This window comes from Pseudonaja textilis, chromosome 1 (assembly GCF_049901715.1).
Source record: "Pseudonaja textilis isolate UNSWEBS1 chromosome 1, rPseTex1.2, whole genome shotgun sequence".
Classification (NCBI taxonomy): domain Eukaryota; kingdom Metazoa; phylum Chordata; class Lepidosauria; order Squamata; family Elapidae; genus Pseudonaja; species Pseudonaja textilis.
Window position 1 is genome coordinate 326,988,581 of NC_141990.1, and position 15,474 is coordinate 327,004,054.

General features: G+C 40.5%; 1 protein-coding gene across 1 annotated transcript in view; it reads right to left on the minus strand.

Moving 5' to 3' along the window:
• ZAP70 (zeta chain of T cell receptor associated protein kinase 70) overlaps nucleotides 1-14,823 on the minus strand; it is a 32,675-nt gene extending 17,852 nt beyond the window's left edge. The window contains exons 1-5 of the mRNA XM_026698403.2: nucleotides 14,725-14,823; nucleotides 9,735-10,185; nucleotides 8,434-8,594; nucleotides 4,187-4,325; nucleotides 1,939-2,020 (exon numbers count right to left, since the gene is read on the minus strand). Of these exons, the coding sequence (XP_026554188.2) occupies nucleotides 1,939-2,020; nucleotides 4,187-4,325; nucleotides 8,434-8,594; nucleotides 9,735-10,136 (784 nt within the window). The 5' untranslated portion in view covers nucleotides 10,137-10,185; nucleotides 14,725-14,823. The remainder of the gene's footprint in view (nucleotides 1-1,938; nucleotides 2,021-4,186; nucleotides 4,326-8,433; nucleotides 8,595-9,734; nucleotides 10,186-14,724) is intronic.
• Between the last annotated feature and the right edge of the window lie 651 nt (nucleotides 14,824-15,474).

Consider the following 15,474-nt stretch of genomic DNA (forward strand, 5'->3'; position numbering starts at 1 on the left):
GTTTGGGCGAACTGGTTGTTAAATTACTCCCATCCCACCCCATCCACTATCGAAGTGGATCCTGGGCACTGCACTGCAATGGAGAAACGGGCAACAGAGTGGCTGGCGTGAGGAAATGAGAAGACCACTTTCCCTCTTTCTTCTCCCTGCTCCTCCTCCTTTCCTTGCGCCAGCCGCTCCATTGGCTGTTTCCCCATTGCAGCACCCAGGATCCATTTTGCTAGCGGGATTAATTTAACAACTGGTTCACCTAGGCTCAGGTTGGCCGTTGGTGAACCTGTTGTTAACCAATGGATGGGTAGATCTAATTCAGAGAGGCAGCCCCAGAAATAACCTAGGCCCTGTGCCATGAAGAGTTACAACCACTCCGTTGAACTGAATTGGAAAGATATTGGCAACCAGTGCAGTTTGCAGAGCAGAAACATAACATGGGCTGACCGAGAAGGTATACACAGCTAAGCCCAAAATTTCCATTGCTAAGCAAGACAATGGATAAGCGAGTTTTGCTCCATTTTATGACCTTCCTTTCCACAGTTAAGTGAATCACTGCAGTTGTTAAGTTAATGACACAGTTAAGTAAATTTGCTTCCCCATTGACTTTACTTGTTAGACATTCACAAACGGTGACCATCACCCTGAGACAATGCAACATTCATACAGTAAATACAGGGCAGTTGCCAAGTGCCTACATTTTGACTGTGTGACCATGGGGATGCTGCAATGGTCATAAATGTGAAAAACTGTTGTGAGTTGCTTTTTTCAGTCCCATTCTAATTTCAAACGGTCATTAAACAAATGACTATAAGCCAGGAACTACTTATATAACTGCCTGCTGTCATGTATAGAAACACCTATAAAATTGAATGCCCTGACTAGTGGGGATAGAATAGGAATATGCATATGCAGCAAAAGGAACTTCTGGGACAATATTTTACAGAGAGTATTACTTTACTGATAATTCCATATCAGGCACAGAAGAAGCAAAGCCGGTTCTGAAGTTTTCGCGCATGAAGCAACGTAAGTAAAATCTCCTGTTCTCCCCTGGGCCACTCACTGTTCATGGTCCATTAATTACACTCAATTTGTTTTGGGAAAGAGTCTGAGTGCCTTGAAACGACCCCATCAGAAATGCAGGCAAAGTTGCCGCAGCAGGAGCATCCTGAGTTGCCTTAGCATGCACGGTTAGTTAAGAATCGCCCTACCCAGAAATGGAGGTGCTGGAGGAGGAGGAGGAGGAGGAGGAGGAGGAGGAGGAGGCGGCAGTAGTGGAAAAGCAAGCAACTCAGGACGCTACCGTGGTTTTGCCTGCTTTTCTTACTGATTTTGTCTGTAGTACCTCTTATGTAGGGCAGGACAGCTGTTCCATAGGTCTGTTCATCTTCTAGGCCTCCATTATATCTCAGTGTGTTTTTGTGGATCAAGCCAGTGATTTTGCTTTTGTGGAATCCGTTGGCTGTCAGTACTTTAGTCAGGGTGCATAGTTCAGTCTTTATGTGTGTCTTGTCTGCCAGGCGTTCGGTTCTGGTGATTAGTGTTTTGGCCACGGAGTTTATCTATGCTGGGCGGTGGTGGGATTGGGTGTTGAGGTAGCGGTTGGTGTGTGTTTTCTTCTGGTATAAGGTTGTTTCTTCTGGTAGATGGCTCACTAGGACACACCATATACCAGAAGAAAACACACACCAACCGCTTTCTCAACGCCCAATCCCATCACCACCCAGCACAGATAAACTCCGTTGAAACCTATATCATCTGAAGGATGTTAGCTTAGACAAACTCTGATACCATCCTTCTCTGCAGTTCCTTTTTTTAAAAAAAAAAACTGTAATACAATCTTTAAGGAATATAGATTTTATGATAACTAAAACATATACCCCGGGAAGAAAATAACCAGAATTGCCAATCCTTTTCTCAGATATAGGAGAGAAGTTAAAACCTTACCTGATTGCATTTCAGGATTTGGGGTGCTTTCCTTCAGATAATAGATAAGGCCATCAGGTTTGAGTTTGAAATACTCAACCATCTGGTGAAAGAATGTTGAAGGAGAAGAGCATAAGAGGAAAGAGAAGGAATGGGATGGGATGGGATGGGATGGGATGGGATGGGGAGGAGAGGAGAGGAGAGGAGAGGAGAGGAGAGAAAAAAGCTTTATTGTTGCTTTCAAATGTACACGAATCAGCATATATTAAAATGAAATGTTGTTGCATCCAGTCTCCAAAGGTAACCATTATGCTTATGCATTATATAACCCACCATACATATATGACACAGAGAAACATGACAGTCTAGTTTGAATGTATACATATGCATGGCGGGGGAAAAAAGAATCCTGCGAATGGCAAAAGGAACAAAGACGTTTCAGAATGTGGAAATCCTGCTAGAAATACTTCAAAACGTCCTCCCAGAGGTGAGCAACAGAAAGAAGGGGATGTGTGGGATCTCTAACCATGCTTTGAGCTGTAAGCACATAGCACTTATAAGCGGTATCTTGAATGACAGGAAGCGAGCTTCCTATAATCTTCTCAGCTGTCCTTACCACTCTCTGTATGGACTTTCTATCTGAGGCACTGCTGCCATCAAACAGGGATGCAGTTTGTTAAAACGTTCTCAATCATGCCTCTCTAAAAAGTGGCCAGGACAGAAGGAGAAAGGTGTGCTCTCCTCACCCAATGCAGGAAATGCAAATGCTGGTTTGTACACTTTACTAAAGACAACCAAGTCAAGGAGACTAGAAAATTAATGAACAACCAAGTTTTTAGTTTAATGGCCTTTTTGACATCCTTATTTTCTTGCATCCCCAGAGAAAGTGGGAGGGAAATTAAACATCTCAAAAAGATACGTGAAAAAGTCAGAAATACATTTTACAGGACTTATTGGAGCAGTGCTGCCCTTCCTGGGTTTCATTTGGCCAATACAGATAATCCTCGACTTATCACCCCCAAATTGCTGTTGCTAAACAAGACAGTTGTTAAGTGAGGTTTATCTTATTTTATGACCTTTCTTGCCACCCTGGTTGAGTGAATCACTGCAGTTCTAACATTAGTAACGTGGTTCTTAAGTGAATATTTTTCCCATTGACTTTGCCTATCAGAAGGTCACAAAAGGTGAATACATGATCACCCTGGGGCATTGTAACAATGAGAAATATGAACCAGTTGCCAAGCATCCGAATTTTGATCATGTGACTGTGGGAATGCTACAATGGTTGTAAGTATGAAAAACAAAGAGATACAAACAAACTTATCAACCAAAGAAGACACTTTGGTTGGTAAGTTTTTTCCACTTACCAACCAGAGAGCCAATACAGCACCGGGCTAGAAAGTGGGAGACTGTGAGTTCTAGTTCTCATGAAAGCCAGCTGAATGACTTTGGACCAGTCACCTTCTCTCAGCCCAATTCACCACATAGGATTATTGTTATGGGGAAAATAGGAGGAGGAAGGTATGTTGGATACAGGGGTGGGATTCCACCGGTATGCAAACCAGTTTGATGATTGTGCGCTTTGTGTGTGCTCCGCATTTAAAAAAGCACAAATACCTTCTACTGGAGTCCCTGTGAATAAAACAGCTGAGGCGCGGCAAACCACTCTGCCACAAGAATCAGCTGTGCTCTAACAAAAGGCAATAAAGCACAGGAAAGAGCAGGGACCGGCAGGCGGGTCCAGTGGTGGTATTCTACCGGTTTGACCTGGTTCTGCCAAGCCGGTAGGTCCAATGAGCAGTGGAGACTGAACTGGTTCTCTCCGACAGTGTGCTGTTTGGCCCACCCACCCACCCGGGCTCGCATACTAACCTTCATGTCCTGCTTTTGAAGTGCAGCTGCTTTGCGCGGCACAACAGATTGCCACGTGTCAGCTGCTGAAGCAACAGGGAGAGTGTAGGATTACAGGAGGTGAGTCAGAAAGCCTCTGCACCTGTGCAAAGTGCACATTTGGCACAAGCGCAAAGCATGCCTACCAAGCCACGCTCACCAAACCGGTGGTAAAAATTTTTTTGAAATGCACCGCTGGGTGGGCCCACTTCTCAACAGTACCAGCTGATCTTTGGAACAAGGGGCTCGCCCAAACCGGTCCGAACCAGTAGAATCCCATCCCTGGTTGGATATGTTCACCAACGGGTTATTTATAAACAAAAGGTAGGTTATAAATAAGCAAACAAAGCAAAGCACTCATTCTTCACTGCAATCTCACCTGCCACAGCGTATCAAATTGGGTTCCATCTTCTATAGAGTATTTCCCTGATTTTCCTTGTACTATTCGATAGTGATAAATAGTCTTTCCGTATACAAGGGAGAGGGCGTAGCTTCCTTGCTCTTTCTTTTGTCTCAACCTGATGGGAAAAGAAGAGGAAGACTAGAAATAGCTACATTTCCACAAACGAACTGTACGATTCTGATGCAGCAACTTAAAACAGATTGGTAATTCTGTCAGCTTTCTCTTACATGCAAATCTGTCACGTTAATATTTATCTGGGTCTCCTCCCTTCTCTCTTTCTCTTTTTTTTTTTTTTTTGCAAATCTATCAATAGAATGAGTTTCAGAACTTTTGTTTAAAAAAAAGTTTAGATTAAATTGTCCTAGGCTGCATTAACGGAGGGATAAAGATCACATGAAGTGTTAATATCACTCTATAATGCCTTGGTAAGGCCACACTTGGAATACTGCATTCGGTTTTGGTCACTATGAATGTAAAAAAGATTTTGAGACTCTAGAAAGAATGAAGAGAAGCACAACGAAGATGATTAGGGGACTGGAGACTAAAATATATAAGGAACAGTTGCTGGAATTGGGTATGTCTAGTTTAATGAAAAGAAGGGGTGACATGACTGCAATATACCAATGTCTCAGGGGTTGCCACAAAGAAGAGGGAGTCAAGCTATTCTCCAAAACACCTAACAGTAGAACAAGAAGCAATGGGTGGAAACTAATCAAGGAGAGAACCAACCTAGAACTAAGGAGACATTTCCTGACAGTTAATCAGTGGAACAATTTGCCTCCAGAAGCTGTGGATGCTTCAATACCAGAAGTTTTTAAGAAAAGATGGACAACCATTTCTCTGAAATCGTACAAGATTTTCTGCCTGAGCAAGGGGTTGAACTAGACGATCTTCAAGGTCCCTTCCAACTCTATTATTCTGCTATTGTGATAACTTGTGCATTTTTGTGCTGATTTCTTCAAACATAACACAAATTTTTGCAGATTTGCCTCTTATATAGATAGTCCTTGGTTTGCAACCACAATAGAGCCCAAAATTTCTAAATGAGACTCTTGTTAAGTGAATTTTGCCCCATTTTACAATCTTTCTTGCCACACTTTTTAAGTCAATCACTGCATTATTAAGTTAGTAACGTGGATGTTAAATGAATCTGGCTTCCCCATTGATTTTGCTCAGCAGGTAGCAAAAAATGATCACATGACCCCAGAAAATTGTAGCCATCATATATATGTGTCAGTTACCAAGCATCTGGATTTTGATCATGTGACCATGGGGATAATGCAATGGTCATAAATGTGAAAAACAGGCATAAGTCACTTTTTTCAGTGTGTTGTAATTTTGGAAGGTCACTAATTGAGCTATTGTAAGTCAATGTATCTGTACTTCATTTTTTTTTCAATTATTCTAGTATCAAACTAAGTAACATCACCAACGCCAACATCAACAGCACTGATGATGTTCCCTAGTTTAGTAATGAAACGTCTGTTGCAAGAAAACATCCAAATTCTGAGAGTACCAAGGACCGCACATTATATATCCCTGCATAACAAAGTTACTAGTATTGCACCAATCAATTATGTCTGCCACAGACAAAAACATTTTAGATATAAAATTTTAATGTTAGACTGCAGGAGATAAGATTTTAACATCATGGAGGGCAAAAAAAGAATATTTTGTTTATATCACTTTTAAAATATAAGGCTAAATACATTTGCATTGAAATGCAAATTTAATCAATTTCACTCCCTTCCTTAGGAAGCACTGGGAAATTCTCCAGCAAGAGAGATATACAAGCCCACTTAAGATATAGTGATTTCTCAGTTTAATTTTAATTTCCCATGAAATGCCTCTAGGCCTATCATCTGACTTTCTCAAAATGCCTTGGACCTGGATGCTCTCAGGATATTTTGGACTGTTGACAGAATGAGATTTATTGGAATCACTAGAGAAACTATTGAGAAACTGCTGCCAATGCAGTTTTTAGAAAGACATGACCATTTTTAGAAAACTAGTTCCCTGGAGACGTAAATAAATATAGTATAAACAGTAATTTTATATATAAAAAAGAGACACATACTTTCACTACAAATCCTAATAACTGATATTTTGAAAAAGCTAGTGACAAAGCTGGCTTGGATATTGCCTGATGGTATGTTCCAAAATCCTAGAATAACATGGTTAAACAATTGAAATCTTAAATTTGAATGATTTTAATTGCTAAGAAATTATTATGAGGTAAATTATAATTTTAAGGGATTATTTTGGCATTTTACAACTGATTCAAATACCTTGCAGACCAAAGTTTTTAAATGATTGCAATTGTACCAATTTTAACGAATGTTTATACATTAAACACTGTTTGTGTTTTGTGTACATTAAACACAAAATCAATCATTTATAACAAAGAAAAAAGAAATCCCTGGTGAATCTAATCCCCGAGGGAACAGAATAAAATGATCTATTCAAAGAGGCACCCCCTGAATCAGAGTTAACCATGTATTTATTATTCATTAACATCCAATTCACAACATGTAAATATGACTGACTGGTTTAAGCCTTTGGCTGCGGTTTATATCACCTATAATTATTTACAGTGGAATTTGGTCTAACGATTGCAAGATTTGGCTGAGTTTTACTGTCCTGAGATGCTGTGGGGACTCTGCGACAGTTGCACAAGTGTGAGGACCAGTCATAAGCCATTTTCTTCAACACCGTTGTAACTTTGAACGCTCAATAAATAGAATGGTTGTAAGTCAAGGACTGCTTATAAAAGGCTGCTTAGGCAGAATGTAGATGTTCTGACCCAGTTCCCCAAACTCGACAAACCCTCTGACATGAACTCAAAAAATTATTACGAGTGCCAGTAGCCCTGAAAATAAGTTTTTCTCGCAGGCTAACAAGTCTGTCCAGCCGGAAGATGAATAGTTATGTGCCACACCTATTCATCTCTGCCTCCTGCCTTTTATCGCCAAAGCTAGAGGGGGGCCTTTCTAGCACCAGTAGCTCTCCCTTCCCCAGGATTGACCCACGGCTTTCCAACTGTCCAGACAGTTTCGAGTTAATGGGATATGGGATAGTTAGTTAGGATTTGAGAGCTGTCCCCTTAAGGGAATGCCTCATGGTAAATGTAGTTAAGGTATCCTGGGAAATGTAGTCCATGTCATGTGGTCACATCTGTAATCCTGATTGGTCACTAAATTGACCCTTGTTGGGTTGGGGGAGGCTCCCTCACTCTTGCCTGAAGCCATTACCATGCAGCCTCTTCAATCATCATGGGGTTGAGACTTTATTATCTTCCTACACCACAATTCAGATATGCAAAGGATTGGACATTAAGAAGAACCTCATCATAAATGTGAGTTGACAGGATGCCTGATGAACCAATAAAAAAGACTTTGTGTGGATGCTTGGTGGAGTTGATCTATCTGCCTTTGTACAGGACAGGCTGAATAGTTCTCCTCTGCCTTCTGTGTAGCCGTGCATCAGGCACTGGACTCAGCTGTTCCTCCCTTTCTTCATCATCAACCACCTCCAGATCTGGGGGCTGTTGACTCTCCATCTGAGGGCTGATGGGCAGCCCAGGCTCTGCCTCTGCCTCTGCCTCTGTCACTGTCTCTCTCTCTGCCAGCTCCATTCTCTCTTCCCCCTCGGAGTTCCCAAGTTGTCCTGATGCTGACCAGTAGTGGTATTCTACCAATTCGGCCCGTTTCTGGTGAGCCAGTAGCAGCGATGAGCAGTGGAGACCAAACTGGTTCTTTCTTCCGCTCTGATGTTGGGCCCGCCTGCCCACCCTGGCTCCCATACTCACCTTTATCCACCAAATTTGAAGCGCAGCTGCTTTGCGCGGCACAGAATAGGACTGCGTGGCAGCTGCTGAAGCAACCGGGATCGTGCAGGCTTGTAGGAGGCGAGTTAGAACGCCTCTGTGCCTGCGCAAAGTGCGCATTTGGCACACGCATGCACACAAAGTGTGTGCACGTGTGTAAAGCGCGCCCACTAAGCCACGCCCACCGAACCGGTGGCAAAAATATTTGAATCCCACCACCGATGCTGACCCTGACTCCCACACCTCCTCCTCCTCTGATTCAACTGCTGGAGGGGCCGGTGGCCGACAGGCCACAATACTATAATTATGCAAATGTGCGTGTCTTAAATATGGAACTGCAGGTAGTGGGGAGAAGAAAAAAAATTCCCCAGAACTAAAGGGATCCTTAAATGCTTACAAGAATTTCCCATCAGGCTGTGCTCCTGAGTAGAGCCGCATCTCAGCTTGCTCTCGGGAGATGGGGCCGTGGTACCAAGGCATTTTCTCATGAGCAGTGGTCGCCAGAAGTTTCTCCACTTGAGGTGCTTGGCTTATGATTGCTACTTCAAGATTTTCTCCCTATAAAAAAAAGAAGAGGGGGAGGGAAATTATCTTTCGCAATATTGGGAATTATTAAAACCTGGGAGATAAGTAACAATAGATGGGGAAGTTTGCTATTTCTGCCCTTAAGTATGTTTGGATAAATGGATAAAATTCAACCTAATATTTTCCCCAGCAATCTGAATGGAAAAAGTTGGGGGGTGGGATGGGGGTCAGGCATGACATAGAAGAATATTTCAGTACAAAACTAATTTACCCCCAACCCTAAACCTGGCAGTTTAATTTCTACAGTTAAATTCAGTGCAAAAGAGGAAAGGATATTCTGGAACTATACATTCCTCCCTAAAAAAATATAAATTCAGTGTTTTGGAATGGTTTGGAATCAAACCATTCTAAAACACCAAATTAATCTCTCCCTCTCCCCCCCCCTCCCCCCCCTCTCTCTTCTCTCTCTTTTGGAACTAAAAATCATATTTATTGTACTTACTAAGCTTTCGTCAACCTCTGCTGACATCATCAAGAATATTAAGCTACCATTACAGAGAGCCATGCATTTATATATCATTAATCAATTTAGCCCTTGTGCAGGTAATAGGCCCTTCCAACTGCCTTCCCACTCATAATTAACTCTGTTGTTTGCGCTTCAGTCATGTTAGTCAAAGGAGGCTCATCTCGTTGTTCCCTCCCTTGCCAGACCCAGCCTGGAATGCTTATCTCTAAGAGGTGATGTTAACCTGCCAGCTATTGCAATTTGTTGCTTTGCTCATGAAGAGCTATTCATGAACACAGCCATATCTTTTTTTTTTTTTACATTCAGAGACCTGAAAAAAGACATAGTGGTTTTAATAGGTAGCAGCAAAGAGGAATTGAGCTTGTATGACTTTCAAAGCAGTTTTTCAAAATCATTCTCAAAATGTGCATAAGTGAATGCAGGTGTATATGTGTGTGTTTGTCTCTCTGTCTCTCCCCTCCCTCTCTCTCCCTCTGTGTGTGCATCAGGGGGCTCTGTGTGTGTGTGTGTACTGTACATAAAATATAGCATTATTGGGAATTTACTTTTGTCAATAGGTGTTGGATTTTGTAAGCCATCTCATATAAAACATATAAAAAGAAATAAATTCTCTAATGGGAAAAATAAAATCAAACTTATGCTCATACCTCTAAGTTCCACGTTTGCCGGACGTATTCGCGGACCATATTCTCCCGGATGTTATCAAAAATCCCCAGCTGGGGTTCCAGGCCATTAGGACGGTTGCAAGGTTTCTTCAAAGGACAGCAAAGTCCATCTGCATCCTTGGAATAAAATTCGCAGAGCTCTTCGGGGCCACAGTGCGCTTTCCCTCCAGAGATGGCAAAAGTCCCGTTCATCTGACGCTCGATGGGGTAATGGTAGAACTGGAGGTTGTGCACTACAGAGAGGACATAGCCGCCAAGATTGCGAAGGCACTGTCGCAGCAAGAATAGCCCATCCGACATCCCTGCCAGTTTGAGGTGATCCTCGGCATCTGACCGGGAGATGCTGCCAAAGTAGAAAGGCAGATGGGCAGCTGGATTGGGCATCTGGAGAGCGTGGCTGGTTCCACCACAATGTGCTGTAGCTTAAAAATGTCTAAAAAGAAAAGGTGAACCTCGTGATTAACAAAAAAAAAAAAGAAAATATATACCTGCCAAGGGACCTCTCTTTAGTTTCCTTTGGACAAAAATAATACAATCTTCAGAAACAAATTCACTTGGAGAAAGATGACAGTAGCAAAATAAGTATGCTCCTATCTATCTTTCTTTGATTATTTACCTTTAAAAAAAAAACCAAAATCATATCTCAGAAAGCAGCTGCCTCTACAAGTTTTTGAAGGTTCAATAATAGATGCACATGGAAGTTTTGAGGGTTAAGAACTCTGGGCGGATGGAGTAAAAAATGTAAGAGTTATTTCTATATTCTCATACTTCCATTTGATGGGTTCCAATGGACAAACAGGAGGAGGAGGAGGAGGAGGAGGAGGAGAAAGATATGGAAGAGAAGGAGAAAAATCAGAGAAGAGGAGGAGGAGGGGGACGTTGTTTATAGTTTTACTATTCAGTGAGAAAATGGTGGACAGACTCAAGCTCCTAAACCACCAAAAGACTTTAAAGAACCTGGTTTAAGATAACCTGCTTGTTGGGACCTGCACATTCTCGCCACATCACCATCCAGTCCTAAAGCCCAGAGTATTTTTTTTTTCTCTTCTTTTCAAAGTCAAAACAGCCATTTGTGACATTCTTAAGCAGGAAATTGTGGCAGGAAACCAGCCAGTGATGGCTGCAAGTAAACAGAGCAGGTAGGTTGTGTCTCGGTGGGTGTCTGGATTTTGCCCCCTAAAGAAAAATATTTCACACATTCTATTCACCGAAAATACATTGAAAATGGGTATTTTGTTGCTGTGAAGGAATCCTTAGGCAAAAGCAAAGATGTAGAGACCCTTTAAAATCTGTAAAGGTTTGTATTATTTGCCTCTTCATTGATCTGAATGGTAAAATGTAAAAAGACCGTCTTATTAAATGAGATTTAAACACCCCAGTGGTAACAGCAGCAAAGGATTGAACTAGAGCAACAACAGCATTTTTCCCTTTTTTACACCTAGTCTCTTATATTTAGACTGCTTTATACATGGAGGTAGTACACAAAATTATCTGCTACAATGTCCTACCAGTCAATGACTTCAGCTTCAACTGCAACAATACAAGAGCACACAACAGATACAAACTCAATGTAAAATGCTCCAAACTTGATTGCAGAAAGTACGACTTCAGCAACAGAGTGATCAATGCCTGGAATGCACTACCTGATTCTGTTGTCACATCCCCAAACCCTCACTCCTTTATCCTTAAACTATCCACTATTGACCTCACCCCATTCCTAAGAGATATTTCGGAGGTGTGCATAAGTGCATCATCGTGCCTACTGTTCCTGTCCTATCGTCTCCATTTATTCGTACCTATTTCCTGTATTCCTACTCATGTTTATACTTATGCCTATTATTTTATAAGCGATTGACAAATCAGATAAATACATAAATATTTAAATCCCTGTAAAGTAGCAAATGCAACCACTTTGAATAAAAGCCCCATACATAAATAGACTTCTGCTGTGTTGGCACAAGTATCTGTGCAATCCTATATTTCTTTTTCCAGCAGTGGCAGTAACCCATAATGCTCTTTGGAATTCCATAAATTATTGAAGGAAAAAAAATTCCCTCTTTTATTTTAAATGCCAATAGACACCGCAGGTTCTATTCAGTTAACACAGAGAAGAAAAAGAGCTTTGTTCATCTCTCAGATTTTTTTTTTTTTTGCAACTTATTATGCTGGGCAAGCAATTTTGTTTCCCCAGCCACTAATAAGATCTTCTTCAATTTACTTGCTTATATTTTACTTACATTCTACCATTATTCCATTATTTCCCAGAAACTCTATCCAATATATTCTATCTTTGATGGCTTAAAGAAACAATATCAGTTGTAACAAAACTGTAGTCAATCAACAACAGATATGGAGGAATAGTTAAAAGCACAGGGAATACTTATCTCTCTTCAAGCAAACATCTATCTGGTTTCATCCACAAACCCTACATCCCATGGTTCAGACATGCCCTGGTAACTACTTTTGTAAGACTTATTCCTTCCTTCCTCCCTTCCTCCCTCCCTCCCTCCTTCCAAAAGGTGATCACACAATCCTGGGATATAGCAAAGATCATAAGTATAGACCAGTTGCCAAGCATCTGAATTTTTGTCACATGGCCATGGGATGCTACAAACATTATAAAAATTGGTCATGTCACTTTTTTCACTGCTGTTGTAATTTTAAATGGTCACTAAGTGAACTGTTTTAAATCAAGAACTACCTGTATACTGTTTTTAATATTTCATTTGCACACTGCCAGAATCTCTCTGTGAGAGAGATGGGTAGTTCCTAAATAAGTTAAATAGATAGATGATAGATAGATAGTAAGAGAGAGTGAGAAACATAGATGGGGCACATACAAGCTATTACATATCCAATGTTATGCTTGGAATCGCAATATATTGTAATGGTATGTGAGAATGACCTTGGGAGATAGGAGGAAGAATTGCAGCCTGGACAATATTCTGGGAAATAAAACCTGTGTCCGAAGCATAAAGGGTGGGGAAAGCATCTCAGAGGCTTTCTAATTTGCAGGAAAGTAAATTTAAGGACAGGAGAGGTACTTTCAGACTTGCAAGATTCTGTTAATGCAACCCTACAATAAAAATAAAGTTAATAATCATGATCATACTTTTAGTCTGGACTACCTTGAAGGGCTAACTTATATATATTTACATGCTGGCCTATGTTGGCGTTCAGAAATAAGAAGTCTCCCTGGTACTTTTGGAAATTATTAATCACAAAGGCTCTTACTTGAGAGCTTGCTATGGTTCAAAAGCAGAGCATATGATCTCGGTTTGAAACTATGGATGGTTACTATGTACACAGACAAAACTACACGCCTGATCAATAATCCAACTTGTTATTAGCAATTTTCTGAACTCTTTAATATGAGGATACGTTGGAGTACTATGAAACACATCCAGGGAAGCAAATGGCGTTGATTTTCTTGGATGCACAGAAAGCATTTGATAATCTGAACTGGCAGTTTATGTTAGCACAACTGAAAGATATGGATTTTGGGGAAAGATTTATTAATACAATTAAGGCGATATATTACAAGCAAGTGATGATAAATGGAGATATGTCAAGAGAAGGTTGCTATTTTTTTAAAAAGTACACGAAAAGGGTGTCCCTTGTCACCACTGTTATTTATATTGACATTGGAGGTATTAAATAGAAATATCAGACAAGATATGGAGATAAAAAGTTTGGAAATAAATAAAGAAATACATACATTACAGGCATTTGCAGACGATGTAGTTGTTATTAGCAATTTTCTGAACTCTGAACTAGGTGATTTTGTGAGGCCCTGCCATTAGTTCTCCACAAAAGAATAATTGCTACGCTGGATCAGGCCAGTGATTCATTGTAGGGCCTTTCTGAAGTATTAAGTTACCATTCTCTCTGCTCCTCCTTGAGTCAGCAGAACACTAGACAGACATAAAACATGCTGTCCCTGCTGCCAATCCATTTCTTAACTTTATGGTTTATTTTCAAAATTGTATCCCCAGCTTTATAGCAGGGGTGCAGCTAAGGATAATTGAAGCCTATCATACTCATGAGATAGATCAGAGAAATACAGCCGAGAAAAGGGGTTACTTTTCCTAAGAAAGGTGAAAATAGTTACCTGAAAATTCAACCTTTAGGGGAAAAGGCATATTTTAAAAAATATTTAAAAATTTAGGTGAATTGAATAGAGCAGCTTCTAAAATTTACACTATTTATACAGTATATAAAATAAATTGGAAAGAAATTTGGGAGGAATCAACCAATTTAGGAAATTGTAGGGCGGGGGGCGGGGGAACTGTTCTGAGCTATTCCTACATCTCTTAAGGAGGATTCCTCACTTATAAACGGCATTTACACTCCGACTCAGAAAAGTTACAAAATCACATGCTTCCCAAATGTTTGGAAAAGCGATGCATAAAAAGGAACTTATTTACATCTTTGATGGGAACGCCCTAAAATAAAAATCTTTGGGGATAAGATTCATGAAATAATTAACTGTATTAACGCCAAACTATTTGTAGAAGAAGTAAAATTAAGTTTGTTGTCTATCTGTTCAGGGTTAAGTTTCAGAACTATATGAAGGCATAAGTCAACTACTTTGCTGACAGCAGCCGAAGAGTCAATAGCCCACTGTTAGAAATGAAATTCTTCCTCATCCCTTGACAAACAGTTCAAAAAAACCTCTGGCATTTCATATCTATGAAAAATTAACACATAAAAGGAGACGATTTTAAGAATATGCATACCCCCCCAATTTTTAAGCCTTGTGGCATTTCTCCTAACAGCGCAAAACAAAAATGAAAAAGACCACTAAACCATGAATAAGCCACTGTTTGGAGTAAATGAAAAATGGTCCTTGATCACTGCATGTTCCCTTGTCAAATGTTATCAAACAAAGACCCAGAATTGAGAATGAGAAATGGAACTGAAGTTTAGCAGCCGTTACCCTTTCGCTTCATCTCCAGATAATCTTACTTACCTGATTTCAAAAAACAGGTAGACAAAAGAGGCCTTCCTTCAGTCTTTTTGTTCTTTTCACAGAACCAATAAATAAAAGAACATGCAGTTAGAGATGCTCTCTCTCACACACACAGCAGAACAGCGTTTGGGTAGCCATGTGGGCAGGGCAGAGCTGTTTGCCCTCAAAACGCTAGCTGCACCTGTGACGTCACTGGGAGGCTTCACTTTCAAGTGAAAACCTGATTTCCTCCTTACTAAGGCAGGAAAGTTTGAAAGGAGCACATTTAAATGAATGCAAACGGAATTCATGATGCTCTGAAGAATACAACCGTGACCTAAAAACACACTTGTCATTTCCTTCACCAACAGGGCATCTGTACTTTGCCAGAGCTGCTCAGCAAGCCAAAATTCAACTGGTGGAGCCATTTCTATCCTGCCTGGTCTGAAAAACTACCAGTTTATGTCCCTGACTGCCAGATCACTATGGTGGGCCCAACAGATTTTTAATTTTATTTTATTTTTAATTCAATTTATATGCCTCTCATCTCACTATCCAAAAATGGCATGTATATGGATGTTTTACACCTGTTCCTAACAGTAAGGATTCACTCAAATTCTTTTGCTTCTTAAAAAAAGAACAAATATATAGATATAGAATGATATAGATTTTGAAATTGTTAAAGGGTTGAAATAGAGACTGATCTGGATGCACATAGCATCCTATAAACTATTATATTTCATAAACTACACTGGATGAGTTTGGCAGAAC